General features: G+C 36.6%; 1 protein-coding gene across 1 annotated transcript in view; it reads right to left on the bottom strand.

Annotated features, from left to right (window-relative positions):
* LOC148037023 (glycine-rich domain-containing protein 2-like) overlaps positions 1-13,736 on the bottom strand; it is a 73,806-nt gene that overhangs the window by 42,064 nt on the left and 18,006 nt on the right. Inside the window, exons 3-6 of the mRNA XM_087677059.1 lie at positions 6,776-7,039; positions 5,729-6,178; positions 4,328-4,929; positions 3,294-3,412 (exon numbers count right to left, since the gene is read on the bottom strand). Coding sequence (XP_087533185.1) covers positions 3,294-3,412; positions 4,328-4,929; positions 5,729-6,178; positions 6,776-7,039 — 1,435 coding nt within the window. The remainder of the gene's footprint in view (positions 1-3,293; positions 3,413-4,327; positions 4,930-5,728; positions 6,179-6,775; positions 7,040-13,736) is intronic.

Here is a 13,736-nt window from a genome sequence, read left to right as displayed (position 1 = left end):
CCATATATTTACCTTGAGATGACTACTCAACATCATCTTTTGCTCCCATCTTGCTAAGCGTCCCTGTGGCACGACGAGCGATTTTCACGAACTTCCACGCATTTCCCGTGTGACATCGTATTTGGCATGGCCATCACTACCTAAAGTATCTACCAGGAGGACTCTATCAACACCAACTATTACAATAGTGGGTTTAAGTTCCCCCATATCTCATCTTATCTTCTTGCTCAACCATGTTTTGTGACATATCCCACAGGGAAGTTCTTGGGATGCATACCCCAAAAGACTCACATGGAAAAATGGTATATTTTGGTAGCCTTCTTATGTATAGATGGTTACTTGTCGAGCTTTGTCCGTTTCTTAGTGAGCCCACCAAAATTTTTCCATTTCCTAATAGGCTCGATGGAAAATGAAAAACTCTTGGCAGGATTACTTACATAGCATGTTTCAATCAATCAAAATAAATATTAATAACATCATTATTGCAAAACTTTAATGTTAACAATATGCTATTATAATGTAATCACTAAATTGTAATCACATTATCACGATCCGTTGATGTATTTAGCTCCCCCTCATTTCTCTCTCTCTTTGAACCAAGTGTGACGCTAGTTCACTTTGGTTCGGGATATCTTGGATAAGCAATTACCAAAGATCGACGATAAGAAATTTTTATTAGGAGATCTTACAATCCAATTAGGACATCCTTTTCACATAGATCCTTGTAGGGATGAGGTGGTACCTCCCCTACAAGGCTAGACTCAAGTGATTCTTGAAGATTCCTTAGGAGTTCTAGATGGAGTCACCTAGATACATTCCTTGATGGAATACTAAAATTGTGTTGTTAGGAATTCATTAGAAATGCACATTACAAGTTGGGTAGCTTCCCAACATTCAAGTTAGAGATAATAAGGATTCAAAATACCCTAAACATTTTAGAATTCTAAACATTACATTTTAGAAAAACACTTGTAATCATACCCATCTAGACAATGGGAAAAGAATCATTCTCCTTGAATCAAGTATGGGTTTCATTGTCTCTATGATATACCATCAACCCTATGGGTATAGTTTCTGTAGAGATTTGCTAACATTAGGACGGCTTTGAGAAGATCCTATTGATCTACTCACTAAAAGTCTACAAGTGGAATGTTCTATCTTCCTTGGGAAGATGATGGGCATAGAACACAATATTAGTGAGTTTGGGAATCTCCCAATTCCCATTTTTTGAATACTAAAAAGGTGGCATCTGGATAACATGCCTATAACTTTCTCAAAACATATGATGTGACTTATCATTGGAAAGCGCTTGAAACATTGAATCTATTGAGCTATAGAGCACTTGATTTGGAGTTGTAATGTTCAAGTTATGACAAATCCAAAGATTTACCACGTGTCCCAAACTTATGGGAAATTCCCATATTCCCCAATATGGTGTTATAGGATAAGATTATGTATATTCCTCATCTGATTGTACTTATATGTACACATTATACTTCGTCGTTTTTTTCTTATTTCCTCCTCACTCAAGCGCATTTTCTTTAAGTGGGAGGTTTTTGGGGGTTAAAGGTCGCTTGTGCCCAGTTGCCTATATTTATCTTATACTTATTGCCTGCACACTTGTACACTCCATGTGGCGGCCGCCCACCATTGTCACTTTATTCTTTATTGATAATAGAATAAGAGAAGGCATGCCACACATTATGGTTGTTGGAGTTCCTATATGCACTCTTCCTCTCTCTTCTTGCTCCAACCTCTATAGCCCTTGCTTCTTGCTTCCACTTTATCAAGGTATCATTTACCTACATGCAACATATAGCATAATATCATACAAAAATTTGTGTTTAAGATGGAGCTAAAATATTCTAACTTTATCACCTTTGGGGATGATTCGTTTGGCAAGTTCCAAGAATTAAAAGTTTTCATGGCTACTTAAATACAAGTGCCTATAGCCTTTGGCACCTTAATATGGAGTTATATCACATGTGACTTACTTTAAAATAACCACTAGCTTCATAACTATAGATATTTGGACTGTGACCTAGAGCATTGTCTAATAGTTAATGTAACCCATATCAAAGGTGTTGGTGATTTGATGTAGTTTAGTGCATCAACTAGGATCTAGAATGTTTACATCATTATTGGCCATATAAGGAACCTTCTATTAGTTAATGAAGCTACCAAATATCGTGCCAATATTTGATTCAATAATCTTTACTATAGTATAATCAATAAGCACATCAAATATCTTCTAGTTTAAACACATCAAGGTCTTCCAAGGCAATCATTATGAAGAAATATGTATACTGAGTACATATTTTAATCTTCTTATATTTATATAAATGTTGGAGGAAATGTATAGACACCCCATATCAACAATGCCTATTGATATATAAACCATACAGGTAAGCTTGCTACAAGGCAAAGGCTACACATAAACTCTAAATACCTTAGAAGTGCTATTTTTGAGCCTCTAGATAACCAATTTAAAGGTTATCACTTCAAAGCATTGAACTATACTACTAAAATTAAAAGTTCCATACATTAACGTCAAAGAAGTAAAAAGTAATACTAAAATTTGTGTGTGTGTGTGTGTGTGTGTGTGTTCCAATAAGCATAAGACAACTAGTCTCATGCACTCAATTAGACTTAGCTTCTAGTTGAACTATACTCTAGGTTTATGGAACGATCAATAAAATGACATTGAAAAATTGTTTTAAGTACATGTGATAATAAAGCATAATTATGTAGATTAACATATAAGAGTTCATACTCAAAGAATTTTAGATGCACATTGAGCCTTTAACATTGTGAGTCAAGAGTGCCCTTAGGATTTGTTTTATTTCAAGAGTTGTTGGACCATGTCAAAGTAGAAAACATCTAAACTCTCTCTTTACTTATACAAGCCAATATACGCTAACCATTGAAGTATATTTTAACAACACAATGTTGAAACTTGTCAAAAACTAAAAGGTCTCATACTTGTGATGGGCAAATCTCTCTCTCTCTCTCTCTCTCTCTCTCTCTCTCTCTCTCTCTCTCTCTCTCTCTCTCTCTCTCTCTCTCTCTAGATGGGTAACATTAAGCATTCAAAAAATGTAAGCTTGATCAATCAATTCAACAAGATTATCTCCTCTCATGATTACATCATTCTCATGCTAAATGTTACATTCTTATCTATTATAAGAGAAAGGAATTTACTACTTAAAAACAAGGCATGTAGATATTGTAAATTTTTAAACATGCAAGTGTGTTTGATAAAAAATTTAGTGAGATGCTTGACATGGAAATACCTGGAGCAATTCCTCTATCAGAGTTTTTTTTTGGATACTCCCATCCACCTTGGTGAATATGTATGAGTTTGTCTTTCTCAAGAGTACGAATGGGAAAAATGGGGCTTCCATCAGAGTAACTATCATGAGAAAAATGTAAAAGGTCATAAGAGCTTATCCCAAATGTTGCAATTATAATGTCTAGTAGTACACCATCCTCCCATTGTTCATATATTCAATCAAAACCTTATTAATGTTGAAAGGTTAAGATGTATTGTTTTTATTTTTTTGGAGGAAAATAGTTTTGCCAATAGTGGAAGGTCAACAGTATCATCGAAAGAAAGAATCATGAAAGCTAAGGTTCAAGGACTATGAAAATGAATAAAACCACAAAGATTATGAGAATAATACATGGTCAAGGGTCATGATAATGAAAGGTTGCAATAAGCATTATGGAGGAAGAGAAAGTCTTGCTAAGTGTAGCTGTCTATTCTGGCAAATCTAGCTCACACTTCAGGACATTAATATTTTACGTATGTGAGCTTGATATGTTTGATTTTTAGTCTCACAAGCGAGCGACCAGGTCGTATAGGTGGAAGTGAGTACTGTCTTCTCTTCTAACCCACTGGATGGGTCCACCATAACCTATGGCCATTCATCATTGGTGGTTGACTCTAATGCACTTTTTTACATATCTAATAATTACAATGGAGATAAATTTACACAAGCGAAATGAGAATCATAGGGATTATGTATCATTGATTTTTTTTGGCTTTTAGGTTGTTTTCTTCATCCTTTCATTGTGTAATACCGTTTTCTTGCACTCCCCAAAAAGAAACAAAAAAGATCCATACAATATGCAAGCGAAGGAAATTCCTAAATTAATATAATGAGAAGCAATTAGTGTTTTAAATGACTTGATGATTACGAGCCACTAAGATTGCTATTCATCAACTCTAGATAGTCTTGGTGGAACATGCAGATAGGTTAGGTGTGTCATGCATGGAAATGATGTCATTTGAAGGAAGCGAAGGCTGAAGGGGAAGGCTATGTACCTTGTGCGGATAATGAAGACTTCACAGTTGGCGTGGTCGAGGACAGTTCTCGTCAGCCAACGCCCGGCAGGAACTGAGAAGATGCTTTGTCCCAAGTCCATGCGGCCTCGGTCATCGGTAGGAAGGGAGTTGATGCACCGAAGCAGGTATGGCGCAGCACTGGGTGGTGTGATAGAAACATGCAGCTTCAGGAAGATAGGTTTATTGCACGCATATCCAACCATATGATGACGATGATGCCTCGTATTGCTGCTGCCCAGTGCTGTACTTGTTGACTGCAACGCAAACCATCCATCGCATGAATACTGGGTCGCCGATTGCAATAACGCCTCCCATCGGATCACTAGCGACCCTAGGCTCTTGCTACCAAATAGCAGCCTCTGCTTCAATAGCTCCATATGTAGCCCTTCTGTTGATACCTCGCTCTCAAATTCACATCTCGCATCCCATTCCACATAGCCCTCTTGCGACGTTACTGGGAGTGATTGGGTATCGATGCTAAATGCGTTGCATTTCTTCAACGCACGCAATCGCACTCGTAACCCACCACCTCCTCTAGCTGATGGGGGTATATTCTTGGCTCCAATTATTTTCACTAATACCTGATAAAATACAAGGTACACAAGTTGGTTTTCAAGTATCAAGGAATGACAAAGTGTCCACAACTATAATATTCATATGTGAGCACATCATTATTTGACAAATCAAATACTCAACACAAAGCTAGTTAAGAAACCAAACCGGTACAATCCATTGTGTATGTATGTCTGCATGTTGCTATGTATGGTCAACCAATCCATCCATTCACTTATATGCTAGGTATACGCAGCTACATATGTGCAAACATATGTACATATGTAGTACTATGGATTGTCTATTTACTCATGCTTCCATCTACTTGCCCTCACCATAAAAACTACGCTAATTAGTCTATGTGATTTACTTATCTATAAATCATTTAGAAAATTATAATGTTCTTACCATGAATTAAAACTCATGTTAACTTGGGTAAGTGTTGAGCGGCAAGTTTTTGTTTTTGTTCTTATTTTGTGTCATGGTGGTCTTTTATTCTCAAGAAGTCTATCATGGCAAGGACATCAATTGGCTCCCTTGTTAGTTGTTGTTGTTTCAAATTTTGATGTTCTGTAAATAGAGTATTCATATACATCTAATGTGCATTAAGAAAAAGGCTCGTTTGTTTTCTGGGAGAGAAGGTGGGTCTACATAGGAGTAGAATCCACCCATTTCCCTATTGGAATATTAATTGAATTTCCTTAGAAGAACAAGTAAGATAATCTTTTTCTCCCACAATGGAAATTGGGTGTTTCATTAAATTTTTGGGAAAAGAATGCAATTGTGTGATCAAGACAAACATATTAGATTTTACAAGTTGCAACTTACTTGCATATGTTGTCGTTGCTTCAACATCGCATTTTCAGGATTGTGGGTTGGTACCATTGGCAACGTATGAGTTTTGATTGACATATCTGACATTGAGTTCAACATAAGGTCTGGAGGGTCCCCTCTATACATGACACCAGCCCTCTCATAACAGTAGCCATAAGTCTCTTTCCAATGTTGTTTTGTTTGATTGAAACAAATGTCCAATTTTTGCCCAATGCTTCTATTAATGTCTGTATCATCGTGATCCAAAATTCTCCCCAAAACATCAAATGTGTCTTGCTTGTATGCCTTAGAACTTAGCTGATGTGCATGCCACATTAGGTCAATATCATAAGTGGGTACAAAGAATGTGCTACATTTTGTCATCTTAAACAAGTGTAAGAAACCTTTGTATCGTTGGAGAGCAACTTGTAAAAAGGCATTGTCTCTCATGTGAGGTTGGGAAACCTAGAAACAAAGATAAACTATCATTCTCAGTAAAGGAAAATTAAGAATGAACCAAACAACAATGATGTGTATGTGAGTGTGAACAATGGGAAATAACTCATAAAATCACTTACTGAAACACATACATGTTGATACCTTGTTCCACTTCTAGGTAGAGGGAACAACTATATTACATCAAGTGAAAAATATACTTTGGTTGTGGGGGTATTTTGAATTTTTTTAATTTTGTCACATTTTTTATAGCGTCAGTAGATACATGATACCAAAGGGTTCAATGAACCTAACTTTGGAACTTTTATTTTTCAAGATGTTGCCTGTAAACAAAACACATTTGGGGATCTTTTTCAGCATAGCATTTGTTGGTTGACAACTAAGAAAGTTTCTCACCATATACCTCTCCTTTTTCATATTATTAGCCCTAAACATATATATTTTTTGGTAGTTGCCACACAATTGCCCCCTCTTTCCTACTTTCAATCCATGTGTACTCCATGCACATGTATGTGTACAAATGCTTACACAAGGGTGTGCATTTGAGTTTGATTGCATGCATGTCTTACTATGTATTGAATGGTATAAGTTTATGTGGCTACCAACCTGGTAAAAGAATGTCCTTTGTCTCAATATTGCATCTTCCAATTGGTAGAGATCTAAAAAAGAACCATTTTCTTCTCCAAACGTATCATGAAGAGTGTTATTCAAGTATTGGGAAAGATCAAGATCATAATTCTCTTCTGGATAACACTCTTTCCATAACACCTTAGATATCTCTAATGATTCATGTAAGATATCAGAGTCAATCATTAAAGGTGCATCCAAGAGTTTGCCAAATTGTCGTGTACAATCTTCAAAATATTGTACCTAAAAAAGGTTAAGAAAAACTTTGTTAGTTTTTATAAAAAACACAAAATCACATGTGAAGCATCATTGAAAACATCAACTCATTATCAAATGGCATTGTCCATATGAGCTCACCTAGTATATTATTCAAAGGTTCCCTCTCACAAAGATTTGTATTGATAAAATAATTTGAGACTATAATAGACCATGTGGTGACCATACGATATTTCAATAATCAACTACAATAAAAAACGGTAACCATATGGCATCTCAACAATCAACCACATTATAAGCATACAAAATCCCCATAATTAAGCTCAATGCATTACAAGGTGGCCATATAAAGTCAATTATGTAGGATTCTTGTTTCTATGGCACACAATGTAGACACTCTCATACCCTCCTCTACATAGTTCTTACCATACAACACACTCCCATACCCCATTGCTACCATTGTGTTCCTTATGTGACAAGATTTAAGGTAGTTTTAGTATTGTTATGGTTGTGTGTTTGGCTAGCCAACCATACACAAAGCTTGCCACTAGTTATATACTCATTCTTAAAACTTGTCCCCTTTTTGTAAACATGTGCACATGCGTGCGCGCACGTGAGACACACACACACACACACACACACACACACACACACACACACACACACACACACACACACACACACACACACACACACACACACACACACACACACACACACACACACACACACACACACACACACACACACACACACACACACACACACACACACACACACACACACACACACACACACACACACACACACACACACACACACACACACACACACACACACACACACACACACACACACACACACACACACACACACACACACACACACACACACACACACACACACACACACACACACACACACACACACACACACACACACACACACACACACACACACACACACACACACACACACACACACACACACACACACACACACACACACACACACACACACACACACACACACACACACACACACACACACACACACACACACACACACACACACACACACACACACACACACTTGAATGTTTGGCTAGTCAACCATGTAAAAGCTTGCCTAGCGCACTAGTTCACAACAACCTTGTGAAAGGTTACTCTTCACCCCTCGCTATTGTTAACAATGATCATTGTATGGCCACTATATAAAATGATAATGTTCATTAAAATGTTTGCAACAACCTTGTGAAAGGTACTTCTTTATCACTCTCTATTATACTACAAGGATATCACTACCTCTAGCTATCATGTGATGATGTGGGGTCTCTTCTCAAGGTGTTATCTAGAAACCCAACTCTACTATCTTTGCACAATGCTTCAAAATTTTCCCTATACATGAAGGCAATGAGCACTCATGTAGTGAGCACAACAAACACTCAACTTTCCACTCTATCATTGCTGCTACAAAACTTGATCACTAATTGACTTGTTTATAGCTTGCAATCTAATCACTTGAATAAGGTTTTTTTTTTTCGATATGGTGAAAGGGATGCCAACCAAGTTAATTCATTGACATCTACAACACAAGTGGTTTTGCATTAGTCCTCTTAGTATCTACTAGCTTGCCAAGTTTTCTTAATTTTGGTTGCTTTGTATGAATGTATCTCTTTGCCCCCCATATGTGGGCTCTCAAGATACACCATGTATCTCTTAGTATCATGCAAATAAAAACCTATTTTACAAATACCTCTATTCATTTGGTTATTTCAAGTGGGATAGGTTGTTGGTTTGTAATGCTAATTCTATGTTGTAAAACACAAAGACACACATGGCTTAGGTCTTAATCACACACACACGTGCACACACACACACACACATACACACACACACACACACACACACACACTCACTCACACATGTGCTTTAAGGTCATTACTTGAAATATATACAAATCTCTATATATGCATCTCTCCTTCCCCTCTTCCCTACTTCCCTTTCTCTCTCTCTCTCTCTCTCTCTCTCTCTCTCTCTCTCTCTCTCTCTCTCTCTCTCTCTCTCTCTCTCTCTCTCTCTCTCTCTCTCTCTCTCTCTCTCTCTCTCTCTCTCTCTCTCTCTCTTTCTCTCTAAAAAGATCAAAAATCTCTATTAATCTCCACATATACATTTTCTTCAATTAGCCTAGATCATTCTACTAGCTAACAAGGACTATAATTCAAAAATAGTGTTTATAGGTATTAAGGTTTAAAGGATTTCTGTGGTTGTTAGTGATATACTTCTAGGAACTCCTAGCCATATACTTTGCTTGACTAAATAACTAAAATTGAAGAATTGTCACCCACAAACACTCTTATATGCATCTTGTGTGTGTGTGTGTGTGTGTGTGTGTGTGTGTGTGTGTGTGTGTGTGTGTGTGTGTGTGTGTGTGTGTTACACAAGGCGCACGCTTGCACCCGCGCACACATGCACACACACACACACACGATCTCTCTCTCTCTCTCTCTCTCTCTCTACTATGTTTCTCTTTCTCTCTACTATGTTTCTCTCTCTCTCCCTTTCTCTGTGTGGATACACTTTTTTCTTATACATCTAGTCAGTTGCCATTCTAGGTATCAAGATTACAATAAACATAGGAGATGTGTACATAAGTTTTAGCTATATATTAGTCTAATTCCATGTTTATGGTTTCATAAATATGCTTCATCCCATCATAGGCTTTGGTGGCATCTCACAGTCTCATATACTTATGTTAGCCTAACTTGCTTGTGCATAGTGAAATATATTACCTATTTTATAGGGCATTTCAAGATATGTATATCTCGGGGGGTTTACTATATATATCCTCTCTATATAACGTGGGTTCATGGCCTATTTATAAATATCCTAATATGTGATTTTTTCTTGAATAAAACACAACCCTTTTTTATTCAATCTGTAAGTAACCCATTTATATGACACCCTTTTGTATGTAAAAATTGTATAAAAATGGGGTTTTAAAAACCCCTTATTTTGAACTCACGTTATACATACATGTATTAATGAGTGACCCCCCCGAGATGTATATGTGCATACATATGCTTATACTGATGTTGATATATGCATACATACAATTACATACATATCTTTTGATTTAAGAGGCATTTATCAGTCTAACATGAACATGTATCATGATCAAACACCCTATTTCTACTAAACAAACCAAATTTCTTTAACAATGGGAAATGTAAACTTAGCTACACACACACATACCTCACATCATTGATTAGAAACATCTCATGACCGCAATTCTCTTGAGAACTCAGGTCTCTTACAATACATAGTAAGGGCTTAAAGAAAATTTGATGATTAGTAGTACTTTAAGGCCGAATGCATGACCATAATATCATTATAGTATCAACATCTTATTCTAAAGATGTTAAGATAACTTGGATTGTCAAACTATTAATCTTGGATACACCTCGCGAGGTAATGGGTACAATATAGGGCAATACATTTTTAGGAGTTATGGAGTTAGTTTTTTCTATATCGTATCTTAACCATGCCTAAGTTTGTTTGACGCATCTTATTAAGAAATGGTTTATCAATTTTGATATGACTAAGTTTGCCAATGGTTCGTCTAATGTCTCCTATGTTCATATTTGCTCATAACTTGAATTGTTTGAAAGAGACTTGACTATTCAAAGTGGGTGGTTATATTATCTAAATATTTAGTTATGCTTAGACAATAGATTGTACTTTGAAACATTAATATTGCTAGAAATATTTAATTGGGTGTATTTATTTTAAGTCTTGGATAACTAAATGTATATATTTCTTATGGCATAGGCTTTGCTATGTTTCTAGTAGGGGTGACATGGATGACAAATGGGTCCTAGTGCCGACACTTGCAATACACATTAACAAGAATAGTTCTAGCCATGTATTCTTGTATGAATGCATGTTAATGTTGGACCCTTTCCTTGATGAGATGTCTAGAAAAGTTGCCTCCTATAGATTTCCATGAGTAAAATACACTTCATTTTGTATACCAAGAAGGGGACATGGAACCTCAATTTTTATCTTTTTTTCAATTAAAATTATTATTATTATTTTGAAATTGAATTTTTTCTTTTCTTCTCAATTATCCTATATGGTTCAAGATTTATTTGCAAGGAAATAGCAAGCACACAATGTATTTTTTTGTACATAGACATGTATATGTAAGTATGTATACATGCATATATACACATTCACACACTTCAATTCATATGCCATAAGGGGGATGTGAAACATCACTTGTAATCTTTTTTCTATTAGCAATATTTTTATTTTATTTTGTGAAATTAACTTTTTACCTTTTCTTCTCAATTATCCTATATGGTTTAAGATTTATTTGAAGGGAAATAACAAACACAATGTGTTTGTTTGTACGTAGGCATATATATGTATGTATGTATACATGCATATATACATATACACATGTACATGAATACATATTTTGTAGCCATGTACATACGTGTGTGTATGCACATACACACAAACAAAGATACATACATATGCACACATACATGCACGTGTGTATCTATACATGCAAGTGCACACACACACACATTCATACAAAGATACATATACACTATTTGCATATATACATATTTGTATACATCCATATATGTAAATATTTGTGTACACACACACACACACGCACACGCACACGCACACGCACACGCACACGCACACGCACACGCACACGCACACGCACACGCACACGCACATGCACACACACGTATGTGTGTGCATCTCTGTGTACACACGTGTATGTGTGTGTGTATGTGCATGTGCACGCTCACACACACACACACACACACACACACTCTCTCTCTCTCTCTCTCTCTCTCACTCTCACTCTCACTCTCTCTCACTCACTCTCTCTCTCTCTCTCTCTCTCTCTCTCTCTCTCTCTCTCTCTCTCTCTGATATTTGTATTTAAAAAGAAAGTTCACACTACAATGGAGGACTAGTGTAAGCTCTGTGTTGCATAATAAGGAACTAAATAGATCAAAACATTCCTAAAATAACATTACGTAAAACAAGTCACACAAAGGAAAATGCAATATATATAGACATTGATATCATTTCATCAAGTTCCCATAGCTTTTTCCTTCTCTCCATGAATCATGCAAGGCTCTCTTCGAGGGCCTCTCTCTCTCTCTCTCTCTCTCTCTCTCTCTTTGTACACACATATAAATACATATACATATCTACATATTTACTCTCCAAAATGGTTAATGGAAGTGTTACCAAATATGTTAGTTGAGTCAACTAGGTTTAAAACTTAGATGGTGGGACATGCCATACAGAAACTTGGGATTGTTGCTACCATATGAATTATTTATATATAGCTAGACACAACCACAGAGAGATGTGAAGCCTGTTGCCCATGCCCAGCTAGTCCACACCCTAGTAGAAGGCATAACCTGCAGATACATAGGATACTACATCATAATCAGGGGACCATACCTCAATGCTTCAGCCTCTCTATGCTAGATAGACCCATGAGAGATATATTGGGATGAGAGTGTCTCCTAAGAAGTTCCATATTAATGTATTTGGCTTAGACATCATTTTGTACCCATCACCTATGTATTGTTCACTGTTTATTCTCTGTTTAGTTAGTCGTAGCATTAGATGAGAGCTATCTTGGGACTTGCAAAATTCTTTGAATTTTCATACGCAACATTTTGGCCTCATAGGCTAATTTGGCCTTTTATAGATGTTAATATAACTTTCTTCTCTCTCTCTCTCTCTCTCTCTCTCTCTCTCTCTAGATCACTTCCAAAGTTTAGTTTGCAAGGTGTGTTTTAAGTGGCTCTTATGACTTGGTGGTGGGAAGCATCAACCTTTGGTGGAAATGGGTATGTAGCACTCTTCATGTCTATTTTTGTGATTGTTTTATAAGGATAGTGCTACATAGTGTGGGTTTTCCAATGAGATGAAGAATGTTATTACATGGTTTCCATGGATGTAAAATTAGATCCTTTTATTTGATTTCATGATATTATGTAGTATTAAAAAGACCTTGATAAGGATACTTGAATTAACTGGGTGGATATACCTCAGTCATTCTAATATCAATTTATACTATTCAAACAACATGACCTTCCAAATATGGACAATGTAGCCAAGATAAGGTTGTCTCTTCTAGCTACCCTTAGCTATGTAAACAACAATTTTATTTTGGTTACTTTACTGTAGCAAGTTGAATAGTACATGCAATTCTAGGAGACCAAGAGAGTGCAGGCAGCCAAAATCCAGCTAAAAGCTAGCTAGTTGTCTTAAGGGGATGAACCAATTGATTTTTTATTTCAAGCACTTAAAAAGGAGGGGAAGAGGAAATTCATTACTTGCATTAAAGCTGCAGATGGTGCTAAACTTATGTTCACTGAAGAAATCCAACAAACATCCTATGGTCACCTGTTTGATATAGCCAGATAGCCCCATGGTGGCTCGTTCAATTACAAACAGAAACTAGCAACCTTCTTTGAGGAGAGTGAAGTGCTCTTAACGAAGATGGAAAAATGGCACCTTGGGAAGCCCTTCTTTGAACAAGAAGTGGAGTTTGCCTTACATAGATTGAAGGTGTTGAGATGGCAAGCTCAACACGTGCGGACATTGCCGCCTGGCTAGATGAGTCTGCACGTCTACACTTAGCATGTTAGTGGTCATTATGATACTCACATGGC

Source organism: Lygodium microphyllum, chromosome 4, assembly GCF_053477565.2.
Source record: "Lygodium microphyllum isolate KBCC chromosome 4, Lygodium_microphyllum_v1.1.10, whole genome shotgun sequence".
NCBI classification, from domain to species: Eukaryota; Viridiplantae; Streptophyta; class Polypodiopsida; order Schizaeales; family Lygodiaceae; genus Lygodium; species Lygodium microphyllum.
This window is presented reverse-complemented; position numbering and strand designations above follow the sequence as displayed.